Source organism: Phaseolus vulgaris, chromosome 4, assembly GCF_000499845.2.
Source record: "Phaseolus vulgaris cultivar G19833 chromosome 4, P. vulgaris v2.0, whole genome shotgun sequence".
Lineage (NCBI taxonomy): Eukaryota > Viridiplantae > Streptophyta > Magnoliopsida > Fabales > Fabaceae > Phaseolus > Phaseolus vulgaris.
In genome coordinates, this window is record NC_023756.2 from 11,168,079 (window position 1) to 11,188,605 (window position 20,527).

General features: G+C 34.8%; 1 protein-coding gene and 2 pseudogenes across 4 annotated transcripts; all 3 read right to left on the minus strand.

Annotated features, from left to right (window-relative positions):
- Nucleotides 1-610: 610 nt before the first annotated feature.
- On the minus strand, nucleotides 611-20,472 carry LOC137837265 (DNA polymerase lambda). Of its 4 annotated transcripts, XM_068646221.1 has the most exons (14): nucleotides 20,189-20,472; nucleotides 19,907-20,044; nucleotides 19,083-19,397; nucleotides 18,766-18,844; nucleotides 18,536-18,666; nucleotides 17,945-18,007; nucleotides 14,549-14,728; nucleotides 14,392-14,445; nucleotides 12,704-12,792; nucleotides 8,958-9,048; nucleotides 5,320-5,400; nucleotides 4,992-5,059; nucleotides 1,032-1,116; nucleotides 611-955 (listed from the first exon to the last, which is right to left on the minus strand). In XM_068646221.1, the coding sequence occupies exons 1-14, from the start codon at nucleotides 20,285-20,287 to the stop codon at nucleotides 857-859; spliced, it is 1,572 nt and encodes a 523-aa protein (XP_068502322.1). In that variant the 5' UTR covers nucleotides 20,288-20,472; the 3' UTR covers nucleotides 611-856. The 4 variants fall into 4 exon arrangements, with proteins under 4 accessions (XP_068502322.1, XP_068502324.1, XP_068502326.1 ...); XM_068646223.1 differs by lacking the exon at nucleotides 8,958-9,048 and having other exon boundaries at nucleotides 5,320-5,404; nucleotides 20,189-20,429; XM_068646224.1 differs by lacking the exons at nucleotides 611-955; nucleotides 1,032-1,116 and adding an exon at nucleotides 2,455-2,603 and having other exon boundaries at nucleotides 20,189-20,429.
- On the minus strand, nucleotides 15,725-16,586 carry LOC137837266 (mediator of RNA polymerase II transcription subunit 25-like; annotated as a pseudogene).
- Nucleotides 16,602-17,789, minus strand: LOC137836552 (mediator of RNA polymerase II transcription subunit 25-like; annotated as a pseudogene).
- Nucleotides 20,473-20,527: the final 55 nt, after the last annotated feature.

Below are 20,527 nucleotides of genomic sequence, written 5' to 3' on the forward strand. Positions count from 1 at the left end.
TCACTTAATATTTATCTTGAAAACTCTACATTGACTAGATATTCTAGTCAATTTCATAGTATGTAAACAAATATCAATCTCATCTTACAAACAAATTTTGTATATATACAAATTTCTCATTTTATTGTATCTTTCATATCACCCGCTACTACTTATAAATATATAAAATATATAATCTGAGTTTGAAGATATCTATTTCTTTAAAAATATTTTCATGGGAATGAATAAATTGGACAAATGGGTAAATTAAAACAAAGTCAGACATAATATAGATTCGTAGTGAATTCTTAATTTAGTTCTTAATTGATCTATATATGAATAAAATGTTATTCATTTGGTCCCTAACTTCTTCATAATTTGTTTCTCTATTCATGTAGCACGTTTTTAATTTGATCTCAAGGTAAAGACCAAATAAAAATTCACTACACCAAGGATTAAATTATTAATGTATAAGGAGATAACGATCGCAGAGATAATAACATTTAACAGAGAAACCAATTTAATAAATTTTATATGTACATATTAAATTGAGAATTCACCGCATCTACAAACCCCAAAATTATGTTTAATTGTAGAACAATTTGTAAGATTAATGATTAATCTGCAGCCATGACAATTAACTTACAATATATTTTAAATAAATCCCTACAGCAAAACTGCTCTCATTATGGTACCACTTTTTGTACAAAAAATACTGAAGTCAGACATGATTGTATCTTACAAGTGTATCTATTACAAAGCAGCACCCTGAGAATAATAAAAAAAGGCATTTGCTAAATACATCACCATATTCTAAAATATTCTAAAAAGGTTGATTGCAGAGAGCAAGCAAAAAATTTACAAACCATGCGTATATTTATAGATTTCTTTCATGTGGTTCAAGCCAAGGAAAGTCCAGGAAATCAAATACCTCCTTTTCAGTATTAAATTTCAAACTCGCACTACCTTTTGCACCCTGAAATGGAACAAAACCATATATGAGAATTCAGGCAAATCATAACGCAAATGTAAACGATTCTTTTATGCCATACCCGTTTGCTGCCAGAACCATGAGTGGCTGGAAACAACCCAGTATCATCAAGCCGGAATCCTTTAGATTCTGCTAGCAGCCTCAACCTGCACTCATACACCCAGAATGAGAAAAACCATCACAACTTATTAACTATGCATGATCCAGAAATTACAACCCAAGACAAACAAGACGGACAAGCCCCATCAAATAAAGGGTAAGGTTATGAAAACATCGTACGCAGGAAAACAACAAAAAGCTAGAGTCTAAAAGCTTCTCAATAATCACTGGTAGGAGAAGAAAACTTAAAACAAAGGGAGATAGAAGTAAAATGATAAACCATGTTTCCGGGGTTTTATGAGTTATTTTGCTATAACTTTAATGGATTTTTATTAAAAAGTATTGTAAAGAAAAGAAGAATATGTCTTGAAAAAAATAAATCAAGTCATCCACCACAACCATTTCCATCCAACCAGCCAGTGTTGACACACAAGCAATGTTGTTAAAATCCTGGGTATACACACAAACTCGTACAATTCAACGAGTTTGGAGGAGAAGGCAAGGTGACTCGAACAGCGGATTGGGTTGGACCAAGTAGGCGTGCTGCTCGGTAAATCGGAGGATCGTTGGACCGTCAAGATTCTCCTACTCATCTCGCTTGCCACCGCTTGCTCTCAATTGCTGTGGTGCTCGCCATAGCTCGTATTTGTGCTGCTTGCCACTCCCTTTCACCGCCCCTGTTTCTCTCTGTTTATTTTCTTTGATCTGTTCTGCTCCTCTGCCTTATTTATTTTCTCTGATCTGTTCTGCTCCTTACTCCCTTATTTTAAAATGGTATCAGGAAAAAATTGTTTACTAACATAAAGGATTTTGCGGAAGGTTTATTTGTATTTAATATTTATTAATTGTTTTATGGATTAATTTTATGAATTATAAACTTATTTTTACTTGTGTTATGTATTGAATATTATTTTTCATATACCACTAATTCCTACAAGTCAAAATCCTTGAGTTATGTTCTTTTTATCTTCTTTTTGGTCCTCAAGTTTAAGAAGAACATTGCACACAAACCTCAAGTCTTTGTCGCTCGCATCTCCATAGCTCACGTCTTCGCCCTTCATGTAGCCGCGCCATTCCTGTTCGCCACCGTGGTTTCGCTCATGTTTGGCACCGCTCATTGGTCACCTTCGTTCGAGATCGTGCTCATCGCTTGCAGATGCCATCGTGCTCGTCACCTGCTACCATTATCCCTCTTTGTTCTTCTTCTATCACAATTACTTCCTTTCTCTTCTGTTTTAAGTTTTTCATTGTTGTCGCGGTTATGTTCCTCTCCTGATTTAATTTTTTGGAATGTACTAGCTGATATTTATAATGGCAAATGGAAGTGGAAGGACTGATCCTGTGTGGAAACATTCTCTTTCTATTGATAACAAAGCAAGGAACATAAAATGTGAATATTGTGAGAAAGTATTAACAGGAGGGGTTTCTAGATTGAAGCACCATACAATAGGGACTTCATCAACAGGAGGGGTTTATAGATTGAAGCAACATACAATAGGGACTTCAAAGGATGTTGGAGCATGTATAGCAGTTCCTGAAGAGGTTAAAACATTAATGTTGGATACTATTACTATGCTGCAGCAAAATTTGATGAAGAAATCAATATCTAGAGATGACAATAGTGTGGGTGATTCAAAAAATGCTAGAAAAGAACAAGTCAAGAAGACAGTGGGGACTCATAAAATATTTTCAAAAGAAGGGGCGCTCAAACTACTCTTAATTTTATTTTCAAGAAAAGTGAGAGGGAGGAGGCATGTCAAGAAATGACTCTCTTTCTCTACAATAATGTTATTCCATTTAATGTAGCAAACGGTTAAGAATTTAAGAGAATGTTTGAGTTAGTTGCTAAACATGGTGACGAATTTAAGCCAGTATCATATCATGAAATTAGAGTGAAATATTTGAAGCAACCGGTTGAAAAGACTAATTTGATATTGGAAGAACATAAAATATTTTAAAAAAAGAAGAATGGGTTTACAATAATAACATATGGAATGATAGTAAGAAAAGGTCTATACTTAATTTTCTGGTAAATAGTTTAAGAGAGTGTCTCTTTGAAGTCTATTGATACTTCAAACATAGGCAAGACACTTGAAAAAAAATTAAAGATGATGGTTGATGTTGTTGAAGAGGTTAGCGAAGAGAATGTCATCCAAATTGTAATCGATAATGCAACAAATTATAAGGCAGCTCAAGAATTGTTAATGCACAGGAGAAAAAAAGTTGTATTGGACATCTTGTGTAGCCCATTGCATTCATTTAATGTAGGAAGATTTTTAGAAGATTTTGTAAAGATTAGAGACAAAAGGTTTGTGGAAATTTGCTATTGGAACAGGATTTAGGAAAAATAATTTGAATTGCATGAGGGGTGCTCTTCCCCTAATTAAGGTGTTGCACATGGTGAATTCAGAAAAGAAACCAGCCATGAGATTTATTTTTGAAGAGATAGATATTGCTAAAGAAAAATACAAAGTTTTTCCAGTGGAGTTAGTAAAAGATAATAATAATAATAATAATAATAATAATAACTAATTACCTTTCATTTATATTTGATTTCTAATTTTGTTTTCTTAGAAATATAGACTTCTTTTGGAGATTAATTTATTTATGTTTATCTTATTTAGCTACACTCCCCTTTGGGAAATCATTGATCAAAGATGGGACAACATACGTCATTGCATGCTGCAGGCTACCTTAATCCCATGTTACACTATCATCCCGAGTTTAAAGTTGACTATGAGGTGAAACCTAGAATGTATGATTGTTTGGAGAGGTTGGCCAGACACATTGATGAGATGAGTAAGATTGATGCTCAAATTGAGAGTTTCAAGAGCAAGTTTGAATTTTTTGGTAGTCAGGTAGCTCCACAGGCACTCAAGACCAAAACTTCATTACAATGGTGGAAATCATACGATGATGAACATTCGAGGAATTACAAAGATGTGCAATTAGAGTATTGAGGTTGCTTGTAGTTCATTCAATTATGAGCGTAATTGAAGTGTTTTTGAAAGGATAAGAATTTAAATTTATGAAATTGATTTTATAATTATTTTTTAGATGATAATGTGTTAATTAATTTTATAATTATTTAGGTCCACACTAAGAAAAGAAATCGTTTACACCAAAAGACCATGAATGATGTGGTGTTTGTGATGGCTAATTCAAGATTGATGAAGAAGAAGGGTGTTAGGAAAACAAAAGACTATAACATTGATGATATTGCTTTTGATGATGAATGGACTCTAGAGGAAAATGAAGCAAATTCAAGTTATACTTTAGATAATGACATCTTACTTGAAGTTGGAGAAAATGAAGAAGCTAGTAGAGTTGGTGTTGCTGCATATATGAATGATTTGGAGGTTCCTCTAATTGCCCATGATGATGAAGGTCATGGCAGAGATGACATTAGAAATTGGTTGTTTTGTACATGAACATTTTATGAATTATGAACATATTTTTAATTGTGTTATATATTGAATATATTTTTTTATATACTTGTAACTCTTACGAGTCGCTCCCTTTCCGAACCTCTTATGATTCTCGAGTTTCGCAACATTGCATTGCATCACATAGAGATAGACCTAGGCTCATATACATCTAACAGTATGTTGACACAACACAGACATAAATTAAGATGCCACCTAGCTCACCACTAATAACCAATTTCTTAGATATAATGGTTACATCATTAAAAAAAAAAGGGAAACATCTTTCTCTATTATTAAAATGATCAAATATTCATTTCACTTCTAAACCTTTCACTAATGTTATCTGCATATGTCTCAAAAAGTAAATTCATATGATATTCCCATAAATCAAAAGAACAATCCCAGAGGTACTATTTGAACTGCTCTACTACAGATCAATGGCCAAAAGACAAAGTCTAGAACAGAAAGTTTAGTGCATAGAGAAGTAACTATACCTCCTATTCAACACATCGTTTCCTGTCCAAGCTATTAGCCCAAATGCATATATGTCTCTTGGGTACACCTGCAAAAACATTAAAATCAACCATTTAAAAAAAGTTGGCTATGCAACAAAGTTCAAACGACAAGATGGGGCAACTACGTTTACATTTTTACTGCAATATCCTATGGTTGGTTAAGTAGGTAAATAATTAATAGTCCCAGCAGTATCAAACACTATTAAACAGAAAACAAACATGGCAATAAAACTAATATATGCCATGCTACATGTCAAAAGAAAGATAAAACGAACACCTTAAAATATTTTAAAGTTACAATTGTCACCTTTATATCAATACGATGACGCAACTCCCGTCCAGGATAGGTGCAAAAGCCAAAGTAAGTGTCCACACCAGAATCAGAACCCTGTCTAATGAAATAAAAATTAACAAAGAAATATTGCAAAAACATCTTCCAGATAGATTGGTACAACAAAATATCAAGTAGGGATTGATTCATCAAAAAGGTATATCTAGATAGAATTAAATCAAAATTATGGAAAGATAAATATATATATGAAGTAGAGAACAGGTTATGAACTCCTATTAAAGTTTGAGAGAAAGCACACAGTGTTAGGAACCAAGAAATCCTAACACGATATCACCTTCTCAGATACAAAAACAGTGTGACTGAAAGGAATAGTATTTCTATACAACACAAACAATCAAAACAACAAGGTGAACAAAATTACCCCAAAAGAAGCACTCTCCTTTCATTCTGGAAAAATCAGATTCACCGATGTTAGAAAATAAAAGCTAAAAGTCCCCCATTATAATTGAGAATCTATTTATTAAGTCCTTACTCCAAATCCGACAACTAACTATCCAGTTACAGCTAATTACAAGTTAGCCCTTTTTTTCTTTCTATAATAGACTTCTAAAGGTCATTCCCCTTTCTTGTCAGTCTTGTCCCCATTCCTAATAATACACCACCCTTATGAAACAACCTTGTCCTAAAGGATGAAATCTGGAAATCGAATCGTGAAATCTGAATGATCTTCCCAAGTAGCTTCTTTTGGAGATTTGTTATGCCATTGCACCAGCACTTGATGAATTAACTCTCCATTCTTATTCACTGTTCGATTATCTAATGCCTGAAGAAGCTGAAAACTGTGATCACCTCCAGTAACTCTGCTGTTAGTTTTGTTTTGCTCCAGTGGATGGTCCCCCACAACTTTCTTAAAGATGCACACGATACTGTTTTGGTTGTTGTAAGTTGAATGCATCAGGTCCAATTTGTTGTAGAACCAAATAGGGTCCACAATATCTGGCTGTTAGTTTAGGATGGAGTCTAGTAACCATGGTAGTGTGCCTATGAGGCCTAATCGGCCTAATATTCTAATATACCCAATCCCCTGGCTGAATCAATGTTATCTTTCTGTGGCTATTAGTACAAAGTGTCATGTGATTCTGTGGTCTCTGCAGAGCTTCATCACGTTCCATTAAATCTTGAGCCTCAACTTCCACCATAGGTCCTAGTACAAAGAGTGTGCCATAAACTACCTAACAAGCAGTGCTTAGATATATTTCCACCATTCTGTTCAAGACTTTTGTTTGGCCATCTAATTCCAGCCGACTTCTTGTACTCCTGTTTAAAGATGTTTTGCAGCCTGAATATCTCTTTCTAAAACAAACTCATAAAAGTAGGATTTCTATCACTAACAATGAAGATGGGCATCCCATGTAGTCGTATCACTTCTCTAACAAAATTCTCAGCAACCACTTCTGCGAAATATGGATGGTTGATAATGTGTAATTAGGAGAAAACTAGGTATAAGATTAATTTTCCTTGTGTTTAATGAACACATGGTTATGTTTATATAGAAAAACAAAACATCGAAAAAATATGGGTTGAGCCCATTGCATATATAAATATATATTCCCCCTTAGACTAGTGTATATAAATCGTATGTACCAGCTTGTTACAAATACAATCAATCCTCCTAGGCAATCGTAAGGATTTAGTTAAAATATCTGATAACTGATCATTTGAATTAACAAAGCATGTGGACCCAAAAACATTGGGAGTTAAGAGGTGGAGAGGGGTCATAAGGGAGTAAAATAGAATGAGATATTTTGTTATCTAAAGCTGAAGATGACATGTGATTAATAAGATAACATTCACTAATAACAGTATCATCCCAAAAACGTTGAGAAACCTCACAATGGATTAAAATAGTGCGAATTGTTTCAACAAGATGTCTATTTTTGTGCTTAGCCACTCCATTTCGTTGAGGTGTATAAACACATAAAGTTTCATGAAGAATACCATTACAAGTCATAAAACTTTTAAAATAATGAGAAAGATACTCATGTCCATTATCATTGCGCAAAATTCAAACAATAATTCCAAATTGATTTTTAACTTCATGTGAAAATTTTGTATTGGAGACTAGAAATAAGAACAGTTCATATTATATAAGTGAGTGCAAACCTCACCCTATAAGTCAGTTTTATAAGGTTGAGTTAGACTTAAAGTTCACTTCTTAATATGATATCTAGAGCCTAGGGTTAAAATTCAATTTTTTTGGGTGAACCCACTCAGGTTCTTCATGCTATTGGGCTTACTTGGCCTTCTTGGTGATTATTCTCATGTCCATGATCAGATTTTGGGATCTCTTGTTGTTCCCAATTTTACTTCCACTTGTTCTACCCTTCTGCGTGTGCCAGGTAAACACATCACTGATATATTTCTTCAAGTTGATGACTCTTCTGCTTTAATCTCTCAACGTTATGATTGCACTCGCCCTTCCAAACCAAGAAAAGGGCATCACAAGTGAGACCATTGTGGCAAACTTGGCCAAAAAATTGACTAGTATTATGCCTTACATGTTTGTCCTCCTAGATTTGTTACGATTGCCCAAACTATTCCTTTGTAACTTTCTACTATGGACCCTATTTCATCTTATATCTCAGACCAACCTGCAATTTTCAATGAATTTCTTAAATGGTATGAGGATTGTCAAAACTCTAGTTCCACTGCTTCTGTTCCACTTCATAGGTAGGTTTTACCATTTAATTTCTCATTAGTTATAGAAGAAGTCCCATAAAAAAAGGAGATACTCCCTGAAGACATGTTGAAACAAGGTAGAGGGAGGGACACAATCCCGTAATGCAACGAGAAGAAAGGAGAATCCTAGGAATCAAAAGAGAGAAATAGTGAACAACTCTAAACAACCCACCAAATGATACCGAAATCAAGCACAAAGGGCAGAAATGAGCTCAAAAGACTCCGACAAGTCAAATTGTGGTTGTCCAGAAGATTGCGACCATTGGAAAGTGGCCCAGCCACGACATTAACGACGCGTTGGTCGAGTTTGGATGAGGAGTTGTCAGGGTAGGGTCGCACTCCTCGAGGCACACTGGATCCAAGTGTCGGCTGATGAAACTACGGTGGCAAAAGGCTACAAATAGTGATCCAATGCCAATTTCTTTTTCGGATAGAGACGGACAGGGTGGGATCGACCCACTTTGTACCAATTTGAGAAAAATACAAAAGTGTAAAGAATGAATTTGAGAGAGTGAATTTCCCTCTCTCAGGATCTCATATTTATAATAACTTTGGATACATCAAATACAATACATGAGAGGGAAAAGAAGAGAATATGAAAAGATATATCTAGAAACTAGATACAACACAAAGCACACAACAACTTTACAATAAATTCTATATAAGACTTTATTCTACCAGATAAAAAACAAAAGCTAAAAAAACCCATTTACAACTAAGGACCTATTACGTACTTACTCCCAAACCGCATAACTAACTACCCAGCTACACCTAATTACACTTATCTTTGATGATATCAACATACGAATGATAGAATAATATGTGGAAATTTTTTATCAATGTTTTCCAGGAAAGCTTAATCAATAAACCAAACAAACCATAAATTATAGGTAACAAGAAAATGCTAAAATTACCTCTTCACTATGATTACTGAAAATTAAATCCTCTCTTAGGAAATTCATATGCTTTAAATGTTTTACAAACTTTGGCAAAAATCCTTTGTGACTGCAAGCAATGAATATATTTGTTTAACCTCTGAACATGAAAAAAGAAGTATCCACAAAGCAAACAATGATAAATAAGTGCATAGTCAATAGCATTCTCTCCTTAATAGCAAGAGTAAATGATTATGAATGTTACATATTTTTCCAATAATGGAGATGAAAATAAGCACGAAAGAAATAATGAATCTTCATGACATAAATCGCTTTAACAATTTAGAACAACCATAATCATTCAATCAATCAAAGTAAACAGTATGCAAAGTTAAACCATGCTTCTAAAAGACTCTTTTAAGAATTTTGTTTTACCAAGATAAAATTTTGATACATGGTACAATAGAAAATTATTATGTACTATTCTATTAAAATTTAATAAATTAGACATATGCCATGTACAAAAGAAAATTTAATTTGGAAAGCAGTACATATGGCATAAATTTGTTATTTTAAAAACATACTTTTAGTTATAAATTAGAATCCAGTTATCAAATCCTGGTAGCACCACATTGCGGCCAACTCTAAACATGATATAGTAGGATACTTTGATCCAACTACAAGGCATGAGAATGACTTTGTCATTGGAGTATGAAATTCTAGTGTGGCTCTACATGGCTTTAAGCTACAACAGCTATCTTTATGGCTCCTCCAAGGTACGTGTCAATTGAAATTAGAGATTTTCACCATGTCTCTCATTTGCAAAAAAACAGCATGGCTTAGGTGGTGACACTAGCATAGCCGTGGTTCACAAAACTAGTCAAAAGAGCTAGTAGCCTGATGCAGAGCACAGCCAACCCATGTGTGCTGCGAAACATGGTTGGATGTACCATTCAATTGCAAGGTATGAGACTTGAGTCCCACAATCTATCCATGAACAATTTTTTCATCGATGAATCCATTCATAAAAATATTTAAAAAAATTGTAAAACAAATTTAATATTTATGAAAACCTTTTAAAAAGGTAAATTTAAGAAAGATTTAACTGTGACAAAAATTGGTTGGATTGATTTTGATCCGTTAAGTATTATAGGAGGATCCATTAGATTTCAAGAAATAATGAAGCATTAACTATCCATAAATTAAATGGATGGATTTCATCTTATGCAATAATTTTATACTTCTAATTGTTGGAGATCCCACATTGAATAGAGATACAACTAAATCACAATATATGAGATGGTTACAAACTTCACCATACAAGTTGAGTTTAAGAGATCGAGTTAGGCTCAAAGTCCAATTTATGGTGTCAAAATTATTCAGAACCTATCCTAGTCAAGTTTGTTAGGACTCATGTCACCTACTATTAGGTTCTCTCCTCTAGTCCCATGCTCAAGATGTTTAGTTCTTGCGTGAGAAAGTGTGTTGGAGATCTCATATCGGCTAGAGATAAGGCCAAATTACAATAAGCGGGTGCAAACCTTACCTTACAAGCCAATTATGTGAGGTCAAGTTAGACTTAAAGTCGACTTTCTAATAATGAAAGGAAAGGATGAATGTACTTGTAGATGGGCTCTGCATAGATGACAAATAAATGGATTGCTTTGTCACCCTTAGATTCTAATGTGTAAGGTCTTGGTCTCTAACAATAAGAAGTAGCTTTTGTGGTTTGATTTTCCTGTGATCTTATATAGGGTGGTGATTATTTTTGTTAAATGTAATGTTATTTGTTATTATTTCTTTTGTATGTACCTAGCTTTAGGGTAAGGGTTTAAGGGAAGTATCTTGCCTTAGTTTGTAACTCCTATATACACAACAATAAAACGCACAACAGTCTAGGTTTACTACATTGTTTGTTCCTCCATCTTATTTATTCAAGTTGGTATCAAAGTGGGTATGATCCCACTTTATCTTCTCCTTCATTGTCTTCGACAAAGTCTATTGTCATCACAGGCATTACTATTGACATCACAATATCACCATCACTGTTTCATTGGAAGAAGTCATTGTTCCAACATACTTTGGTGTTAGAACACATTCTCCCTCTCATGGTCTTAGGGTTCCTCTTCTCTCTTTCAAGTTTAGTGTTGCCCCTTTCTTTTCTGCTATTCCTACCATTACAAGTGCAAGACTCAACTAAAAGAAATATTCGTCTTAGTCTACCTCCATGGAGTTATGGTTCCTTGGTCAAGGATATCATGACCATTTAGAAATTGAAGTCAACTCTATTCTTGATGCAAATAGATTTCATTAGCAAAAGATTGACTTCCAACTATGTATTGTTTTATGGTGTTGAGCCTAATGTTTTAGAGATGCTCAGATCCCGCAAAACATGTTTCACTTTTTGGAAGAATGCGCAAGACATCTTTGCTAATTATATTGAGTGTCTCTTTGAAACAACTCCAAAGAGTAACTTCTCTCAAACAGACCAACCATGATAGGATCTCACATATGGCATAGGCTAAGGCTGCACTAGAAGTTAAACAATTTCTAATGGCAAACTCATTAGAGAAACTCAACAAAAAACTTGACAAATATTATATGGTATTGATTCTAAAAAACCTACATTCAGATTTTGATAATTTTCGTGGTCAAATTCTAGTTTGTGGTCAAATCCTTTATATGGATGGTTTAATTACTAGACTCACTATGATTGTTGTTAGCAGTTTGATGTACTGTTGCTGTAGTAGGTGTTTGTTCTAGGTTCTACTACAATATTCTAAGGAGGTTTTGCTCTTTTGTATTTTGTACATATCGGGTTTAAGGTACACTTCCTTTAATCATTCTCTTGCATACAGGTTGAGACATCCCTTAAATGTCCCAATTATACATATTCTTTCTTTGTTGATAAAAATAAAATAAAATTTGTGTGCCTAAATTGATGAAAGATGACAATCAAACTGAAGTTATTGAAACTTCCGCAATGGCAGTCCCTCAGGAAAGAGGAAGAGGAGGTCGGAACATACGACGAGGACATCTTGGTAGGAATGGACATCCTCAATGCTCATATTGCAAAAAATAGGTCATACCTAAGAAAATTGCTATTCATAGCATGGCTTTCCAAACAAAGCTGCTCATGTGTCTAAATCTGAAAAATTATGAAGAGTACCAAAATTTTTGAGGAACCAGTAATCAATCAATCAAGGTCAATCCTCTTCAATGCCAAGTGTGCCAACTGCATGCATTTTTCAATTTATGGAAGGTCATAATCCATGGGATTCTAGAAAGTGTAATGTGTGCAGGAACAGGGTCAAACAGCGGTAACTTTCAAATGGTCAAGGTTTAAGGATTCAAATCCTATTATGCTTCTAAGGCAAAAAAATGCATTAGAAAATTGGAGGCAAAACTAGGTTTAGGGTTTAGATTTTATGGTTTATGATTTAGGATTTAGTAGGACCTATACCATGGTAGGACCACCATGGTGGACAAAAAGGCAATAGTAGCAGTGATGGCAACTAATGCACTCCATTATCTGAATCTTCTTGCAACCAAAGGCTTTTCCACTCCACTAGAATATGTTATTACTATGACTAATATTAAAATAAAGAAAAAAGAAAAATAGGATAAATGTTTATATAGAGAAAAATCATACAAAAAAATATGGGCTAAGTCCATTACATAGAAATATCTAACAATATCTAATAATATCTAACAATTAAAAAATTATTATATATTTAAACACAATTTTTCTTCAAAAATAAAGGTTATAAGAAATCAAGCCATACCTTTGTCCATCAGGATGTGTTATAATGATATCAATGTCTCCACAGGTAGCTTTCCCACGTCGATATGATCCCCCACAAACGATAGCAACCTAAATGACATAAGAGCACAATGACCAAGTTTTCAACACGATTCTTCAATTCAAATTGCGGCAGCAACAAAATAATATTCTTGCTCTGATTATGTGAGTAGTTAAACTTTAGGAAAAATAGAAACATTAAGCTGAAACCGTGTTCCAGAGACAACACAAATGTTTTATTTATATTGAGTAAAAGGAACTAATACAATAGTAAAGGATATTTGGTATCCTCTAAATAACAAATATATGATATGAAAATAAATATACACATTCTTCATAATAAATATATAATCAAGATATTCTTGATTATATAGAATAAGTTCCTTAGTTCTATAATTACAACACTACCCATCAAGTTGAAGCATATAAGTCATGTGTCTAGCTTGCTGCAAATATAATCGACCTTTGGTCCTTTTAGTAGATATGTCAACAAAGTGTTCCCTAGAGTTGACAAATCTAGTGGTCATGTCCCTAAACTCTACTTTTGTTCTTATGAAATGACAATCTACCTCAATATGCATGATCTTCTCATGAAAGACAACATTAGAGACAATGTATAATATTGTTGGTTGTCACATACTTTTGGGAACTTTTCATCAAGTTTGAATTCTTTGAGTGGTTTTAGCCATATAGTTCACAAGTGACTAATGTCATTGCCCTTAATTGAGATTCTACAATTGATCTTGCCACAACATTTTGTTTCTTACTTTTCCATAATATTAAATTACTTCCAACAAAAACATAGTACCCTGAAGTGGAGCATCTATCGCTTAGTGACCCTACCCAATCAACATTAGAATACCCAACAATTAGAATATTTCCCTTAACTTCATAAAAGTTTCCTTTTCTAGCAGCCTTCTTAATATACTTTAAGATCCGTATGAATGCCTCCTAATGGTCTTGACAAGGAGAGTTTAATAATTGGCTTACTGTGCTCACTGCAAAGGTGATGTGAGGACGAGTAACAGTAAGATAATTTAGTTCACCAAACATTTTGTGTCTCCAAAGATAAGAACATGGTTCTCCGTGGTCAAACTTAAGTTTGAAACTTTGATCCCTTGGATTATGCCACTTCTTGATGTGATTATGGATGAAGAAGAATCAAATCAAGAAGGAGGAGGATAAAATTTACAAGATGATCAAGGAGTCCTAACAAGAAACATGGTAAGAAAAGAGCAAAAGAAAGACTCAAAATGATTAAAAGAAATTAAGATGTATTAAGAAGTGGACTTTAAGTCTAACTCAACCTTATTTAACTGACTTATAAGATGAGGTTTGCACCCACTTATATACTATGAAATGTCCTAATCTCTAGTCAATGTGAGATCTTCAACACACATCTCTCATGTCGAGGTTACCAACTCGTGTGTAGGACTATATATTATATTATCATAGTCATTTAGAGTCTATCCTAGATGTCCTAATCTCTAGTCTATGTAGGATCTTCAACAAGATGCAAAATAATTTATAATATTTAGGAGATTCCAAAATATTCTAAAAGGATCAAGAATGTCTTAGAATCCCTTAGAAGTGCCAGGGTGGACGACCATTTATGACAAGATAGAAAACACATTAGTCTCAGTCCAACAAAAATTTGTAGAGCTCACTCACCCCAGGCAAAACATCCTCCCCAGCTTTACGTAAAATGTGATCCATCTCCTGAACCTATCAAATAAAAAAGGTTATCAAGGTTTAAACAAAATAAATTTTGGGTGGGGGAAAGAGGGGTGAGGAGGAATATTATCTCTTTAATACTAGTGTTACAGACCTCATGGCGTGGAATTCGTTGTCTGATATCATCAAAGTATTTCAACCCTAACTTTTGTGCATTTGTAAGTGAGCCATCATTCTTAAGATCATCTAATGAACGATGTCCCTTTTCGTACAATTTCATTGCTGTGGATGGACCTATGCCCCATACTTCTCCAAATAATGATATTGTCTGCACCTATAGTTCAATAAGGGGGGGAAGAGAAGGAAGTAAGATTGCAATATAATGTAATAATATACAAGTTGATATCTTACAAAATACTTGGTAGTTCCCTTACACATTGATCAACAAAGCAATAAAGGATAAACATTATGCAATCAAAGGTAACTTTTACAACACAACTTCTACAAATCATAAAGTAGTAGACCAACGACTCACTATTCATGCAAATAATAGAGGGCACAACCTTCACTATAAAAATCAAGTTCAGACATCAATCTCAAGGAATTAAAAAAATAATAATTACAGGCTCCAACCCCAAGACGATAAGTTATTTTTAGAAAGTAGACTTTAAACCTAATTCAACCTCACAAAACCAGATTGTTAAGTGATGATATATTATAATTTGATCATATCTCTAGCGGTAAATTTATTTTTTGAACTTTCTAACATGATTTCAATATTAACTAATTAGTCAAGTTTTAATGGCTAAATTGCAGACATGTCTGTGATAAGGAAATATCTAAGAGTGACAAATTATGAGCTAAAATACTTATGACTAGTGCTAGAATATTATAGCACAGATGTTTCATTTCATATAAATATTATTAAGAAGTGGACTTTAGGCGTAACTCAACCTTATAAAATCGGCTTAAAGGTGAGGTTTGCACCTAGCTATATACTATAAAATGTCATTATTCCTAGTCGATGTGGGATCTCCAACACACCTCCCTCACGCCGAACTACCAACTCGTGCGTGGGACTATATAATGGATGGTTCGATAGCGGCCCGATAGGAGGTAGCCTAATCAGCCCAACAAACTCTTGCTAGGTAGACTCTAAATTGTTTTCATACCATATTAAGAAATAAACTTTCAGTCTAATTCAACCTTATAAAATCGGCTCACATAAGATGAGGTTTGCATTCACCTATATTCTATGAAATGTATTTATCTTTAGTCGATGTGGGATTTCCAATAAATATCATACGTGAGTTAGCCATGGGGAAACCTATTAAAAATTAAGCTAATTGATGAAGACTGCCCAGGGCCTCCAACATCTGCTTGACCCATTCCTGCTTCAACCATCTATTGTTGCTAAGGTTGCAGTTGTTGTAAGTGTGGAAGTTGCTATTGTTGTTGTAGTTGTGGAATCTATTATTGAAGTAAAGGTAGTTGATGTTGTTGTTGTAGCTGTGAAATCTGTTATTGAAGTAGAGGAAGTTGTTGTTGTTGCTAGAATTGTGGAAGCTCTTGTTGCAATTGAGAAAGTTGGTGTTGTTGGACCTGAGGTAGTTGTTGTTGCTGCATGCTAGGCAGTTGTGACTGTGTTGCAACTGTGAAGATGTTGTTGTGATTGCAACTGTTGGTGTTGTTTCAGCATTTGTTGTTGCTGTTGACTGGACAATTGTGGCTTAAATACAACCATATCCCTAGGTAAAAGCATCCCAATCAAGTGGGAGTCTTTGTCAGAAACAAATAGTTGCAATGTCAATGATGGTAATTGAATAACTGCACACAACTTCTTTTCCAGCAGCTGAACAAGAAAAACATGTGGGTTCATTGCCCCAAAAACAAGGAAATTTGCCTATCATATACATTGTTTGTTATCCATGTGGTCCTGAGATATAAGCCGAACTATTTGCATTACAGAGGGCCAGCTCGCTGCAAGTTTTTCGGAGGCAGAAGAATTCTTGTAACCTTCTAGCTTGGTGATAAAGACTGACTGTCCTTTTCTTTGCCCAAACAAGCTTCCCTCCCAGGCCTTCACATTTGCATTGAGCAGATTGCATACCACCGGATGTTCATTGTGACAAAGGCATACCAACTGCAATTGATGCCATTCCCAGAAGTGACAATTGATGAACCAAGACCATTGATTTCCTTTTTGTTCATGGGAACTCCACCATGCACCATTTCGGGCCTGAAAGGTTTCCTCTGCTCATACAAGACACCTGTGATCCCATACTAACAACCCAATGGTTGTGAAATCCCAATGTTTGACCTTGAAGACAAATTATAAGTGTTGGAAGATAATGAACCAAGCCAAGGGTTTTGTCCAACCTGCGCAGGAACGGAAAGGGACCTAGTGTTAGTGATGTTATTACTGACTGTCCAGATGAACAAACATTTTGAGTCGCAGGTACAGAAATGCATCCCACTAGATTTCATCTTTGGCATGTGCATGGCAACAAGAGTCCAACCCATTGACAGAAGTCCCACAGAGGTTCCACCACTTAAGCCAGCAGAGTTCATCACCTGCTAGGCTTGAGAGAGATTGCTCAAAAGGTTCACATTTGCTTGAGTGGGATTGACTGGACGATAGGGTTGCAACATTAACACTGTAGGCTTTGTATCCAGTGCATTTTCATTATATGTTATAATATTTAGAGAAACTGAAAATGTTTGCAAGCTTGGGACTCTTTGTCTAGTACTAGTGGAGGTTATATAGATGAATTATGAGGAAAAGCATATCCAAATACCATGGAGGTTATAGGGATTGGCTGCATCTTACAGTAGTAGGAGGAGCCACATTCCAAGCATGAATTGGTTGCCAGTTTGCAATAAGCAATAGATCCATCAACTGATGGTACAGAAGTTGGGGGTGCCCCCAAAACTGGTGTTACAGAAACAACAATTACCTTAACAGGACTTTGATTTGAAGGAAAACTAGTGATCCGAAAACTACTCAGCCATGTGGGCTTTTTGAAACCTTATGATACTAAAATAAGGAAATGAAGCGTTTTAGTTGGTGGACCAGCAGCTCAACTTAAAATCACTTTCTAAGATGGTACCAGAGTGGTACCATCTTTTGTTACCTGTTTTGTCACTAGCCCTATTATGTCACGTGCTATTGGACCATCCACAAATATCTAGTCTCATGTTCAAGATGTTCAGTACTTGGTGTGAGGGAGTGTGTTCAAGATCTTACAACGGTTAGAGATATGGTCAAATTATAATATATAGGTGGATGCAAACTTCACTTGACAAACGGGTTTTTTAGAGTTCAGTTAGACTTAAATTCATTTTCTAAGAGCTATCAAGGACTGTGATACATAAGTATTGTTGTCAATGTGCATATAATCTAATATAATGGAAAAGAACTAAAAAGATGTGGTTGTACGAGGATCATGGATAAAGATAAAATTTGAACCATTAAAGCAAAAAAAATACATTATTAATACAAATTATTCTTTATAAATCTTTGAGTAATGAGGGTTAATGGTTATAATACCTTCTCATCTGTTTCGAAGTGTTCCAATTTGGATAACTTCCCACTAGTTATAATCTCCTGAATCTGTACATAGTAAGAACAGTTGCTAGTCTAGTTATCTAAACAAATGTAAAAGAAAACACTAAATCATTACAAAAGAGGTAGAAATTTTTGTTCGAGGTCCAAATTACTATCACTCTGCTATTAATGTAGATTCACTGTCATTATAAATGAAGAAAACAAAATTTCAGAAGACAAAGGAAAAGGTAAATAAGCTGCAAAACTAAATATTTGAACCAAACAACTATGTTATAATAACAATAATAATCATAATTTGATAGCCCAATAATAAAAAACTTTTAAAAAAAATCATATCTCGTAGGTATTAACACGCTAAATGGATTTCGAGTACAACCAGACAATGCTATTCACATTTATTCCTAGAAATAAAAAATTAGGAGGATATCATAGAAGACAACAGAAATTTCAGAAGATGAAATAGGGCAGAAGAGCAATAAATCTATTAGGAACTGATTCAGAAAATAAAGATATACATTGTTATTCAAAGTAACAAATTTCAAGACAAATTGTCTAGTGACATAGTTCACTTACATGATCTTTCATTGATTTTCCAATAGATGGCAGGTTGTTTATCTGGTCAGCACTTTCAATTTTAAATGGCAACTTCTCAATAACAGCAATAGCCTTGTAATAGCTAAAGGACCTTCGATCATCCCCCAATGCTTTAAAACAGCATTACCGCAATAAATAAGAGCACTAGAGTAACAAGAAACATAAAAGGATTGCAATATGTAGGAGACTAGGGGTTATAAAAGCCTTACCTCTATATATGTTTACAAGTTTCCCAAATATCTCTGTTATGTTTTTGTTTTGATCAGGTGGACTGTATGATAAAGATGACTGCAAAGTGCAACCCATGTTATTGGAGTTTCAGCTTTAAACAAAACAGAAAAAACTTGAGTGTGTGCGTGCTACGAACACTATACACAGTTACATGCACCAGAAGATAGAAAAAAATATTAATTTTATTCGTCAGAATCCAATTATTAATAGAAGTGCCTGAGGAAAATGCTTGTTTTGGAGTAAAATATCGTCACGAAATAATGTTCAGCTGTGGCTTATAGATCTTGGCACTTACGACACTTTCAGCATCAAGGTGTTGAGGTCTTGTATTTCCAGAACTTAAACTATCACCTCCCCCATGGCTGCTTGTTGATAAAAATGGCGCATTTTTTCCTCCCTGATCGTTACTTTCATGATTCACCATTTCCGTATACTTGGTCTTCTTATTATTATGCAATTGCTGAGGATCGCTAGAAGTGCTTTGACCTGGTTGAGGGTTCCAAGACATTTCAGGTTTTCCTTGAGCATCCAAGTTCAGCACATACATATCTTCGGATACTTTCTCCCCTGATTTCAAGCAGTCCTCCAACCATTGATAAAGGAGAACTCTCTGCAGAAATCACCATTACATCATTAACCGGAAAAAATTAAATAACTAACTAAACAAAAGGCAAGTAAAAGCACATTGCTAACACAAGAACAGAAACCCACATTATACATTTCAAAGGCAATTGCTATATCATCACACTAATCCAGTACCAATTACAGTCCACATAAGTCAAAGTACAATACTACAACATAACAATTCTTAAAAAACAAAAAAGGAGCTCCAAACATGATCAAGACCCTTCAAACAACAGTAGTAGATATCCACTTTAATCCTTGAAAGATACACTCAAACCGAAACAACATTGCCCCTATATCATCAATAAAGACATCTCATTAGCCCTCTAAAGGTACACAAGTTTCTTATTAAACCGCTAGTGAAATACCAATCAATATTTCTGATGAATGGAAGGCCAAAATGGATGTTTATGGATACTATTGTTATCCTTACATCTCCAAGGAGACATAATCAGACTAAGCACTCATAAATGGCATAATGAAGAAAAAACCAACCCCTTTAAAACGTGACAAACGGTCCCTATCCAGTTGTTGAAGAAGGGTATCTGAGTTCATAGCAAAAACATGAGTGACCCGTTTGCATAGGCGCTCCTCTATCACAGCCCCCATTCGCACCAACCTCTCCTTCCAAATCTGACATACGGGAAATAGTGGAGAAAATTGGAAAAGATGCAAACTTTGAAACTTCAAATGGGAATAAAAAAGTGGGTTTTGAAAAATGAAAAATGTACAACGATATTCATTGTTAGCCGGTGAAACTTGAAACTTGTATTGTACCTGGAATCGACGGGCTTGGACTCCTTTGGGAACCAAAAACACGATCATGCCAGAGAACATTCCGTGAGGATCGGACTCTGGTTTCTTCTTTGGCGCCATTTTGCGACGTTTACTTTCTTTGTTGGTGGCTTCTACGAGAAAACACGGTGATGCCAGTGGCGTATGCTTCAGTACGTGCAATCCGTAGGTGTAACCTCATGGAGCCCAGCTGAAGTGTCTCAGCATATGTTGGACACGTAAGTTCTCTTGTCAAAAATAGCCCTTTGGTGTGTTTCACTCTCCACAAGAAAATAAAAGAGAGAAAATATTTTAAATGGAAACGGGAGAAATTTAGATTAA

Bases quoted from the DNA above. Each gene is read 5' to 3' on its own strand.
- LOC137837265 (XM_068646221.1), bottom strand. From the start codon at position 20,287: ATGGCGCCAAAGAAGAAACCAGAGTCCGATCCTCACGGAATGTTCTCT. The intron at 18,845-19,082 runs GTAAGTGCCAAG...TGCACTTTGCAG, and splicing joins ACCTTGATGCTGAAAGTGTC to TCATCTTTATCATACAGTCC. The intron at 18,667-18,765 runs GTAAGGCTTTTA...GCTGTTTTAAAG, and splicing joins ACTTGTAAACATATATAGAG to CATTGGGGGATGATCGAAGG.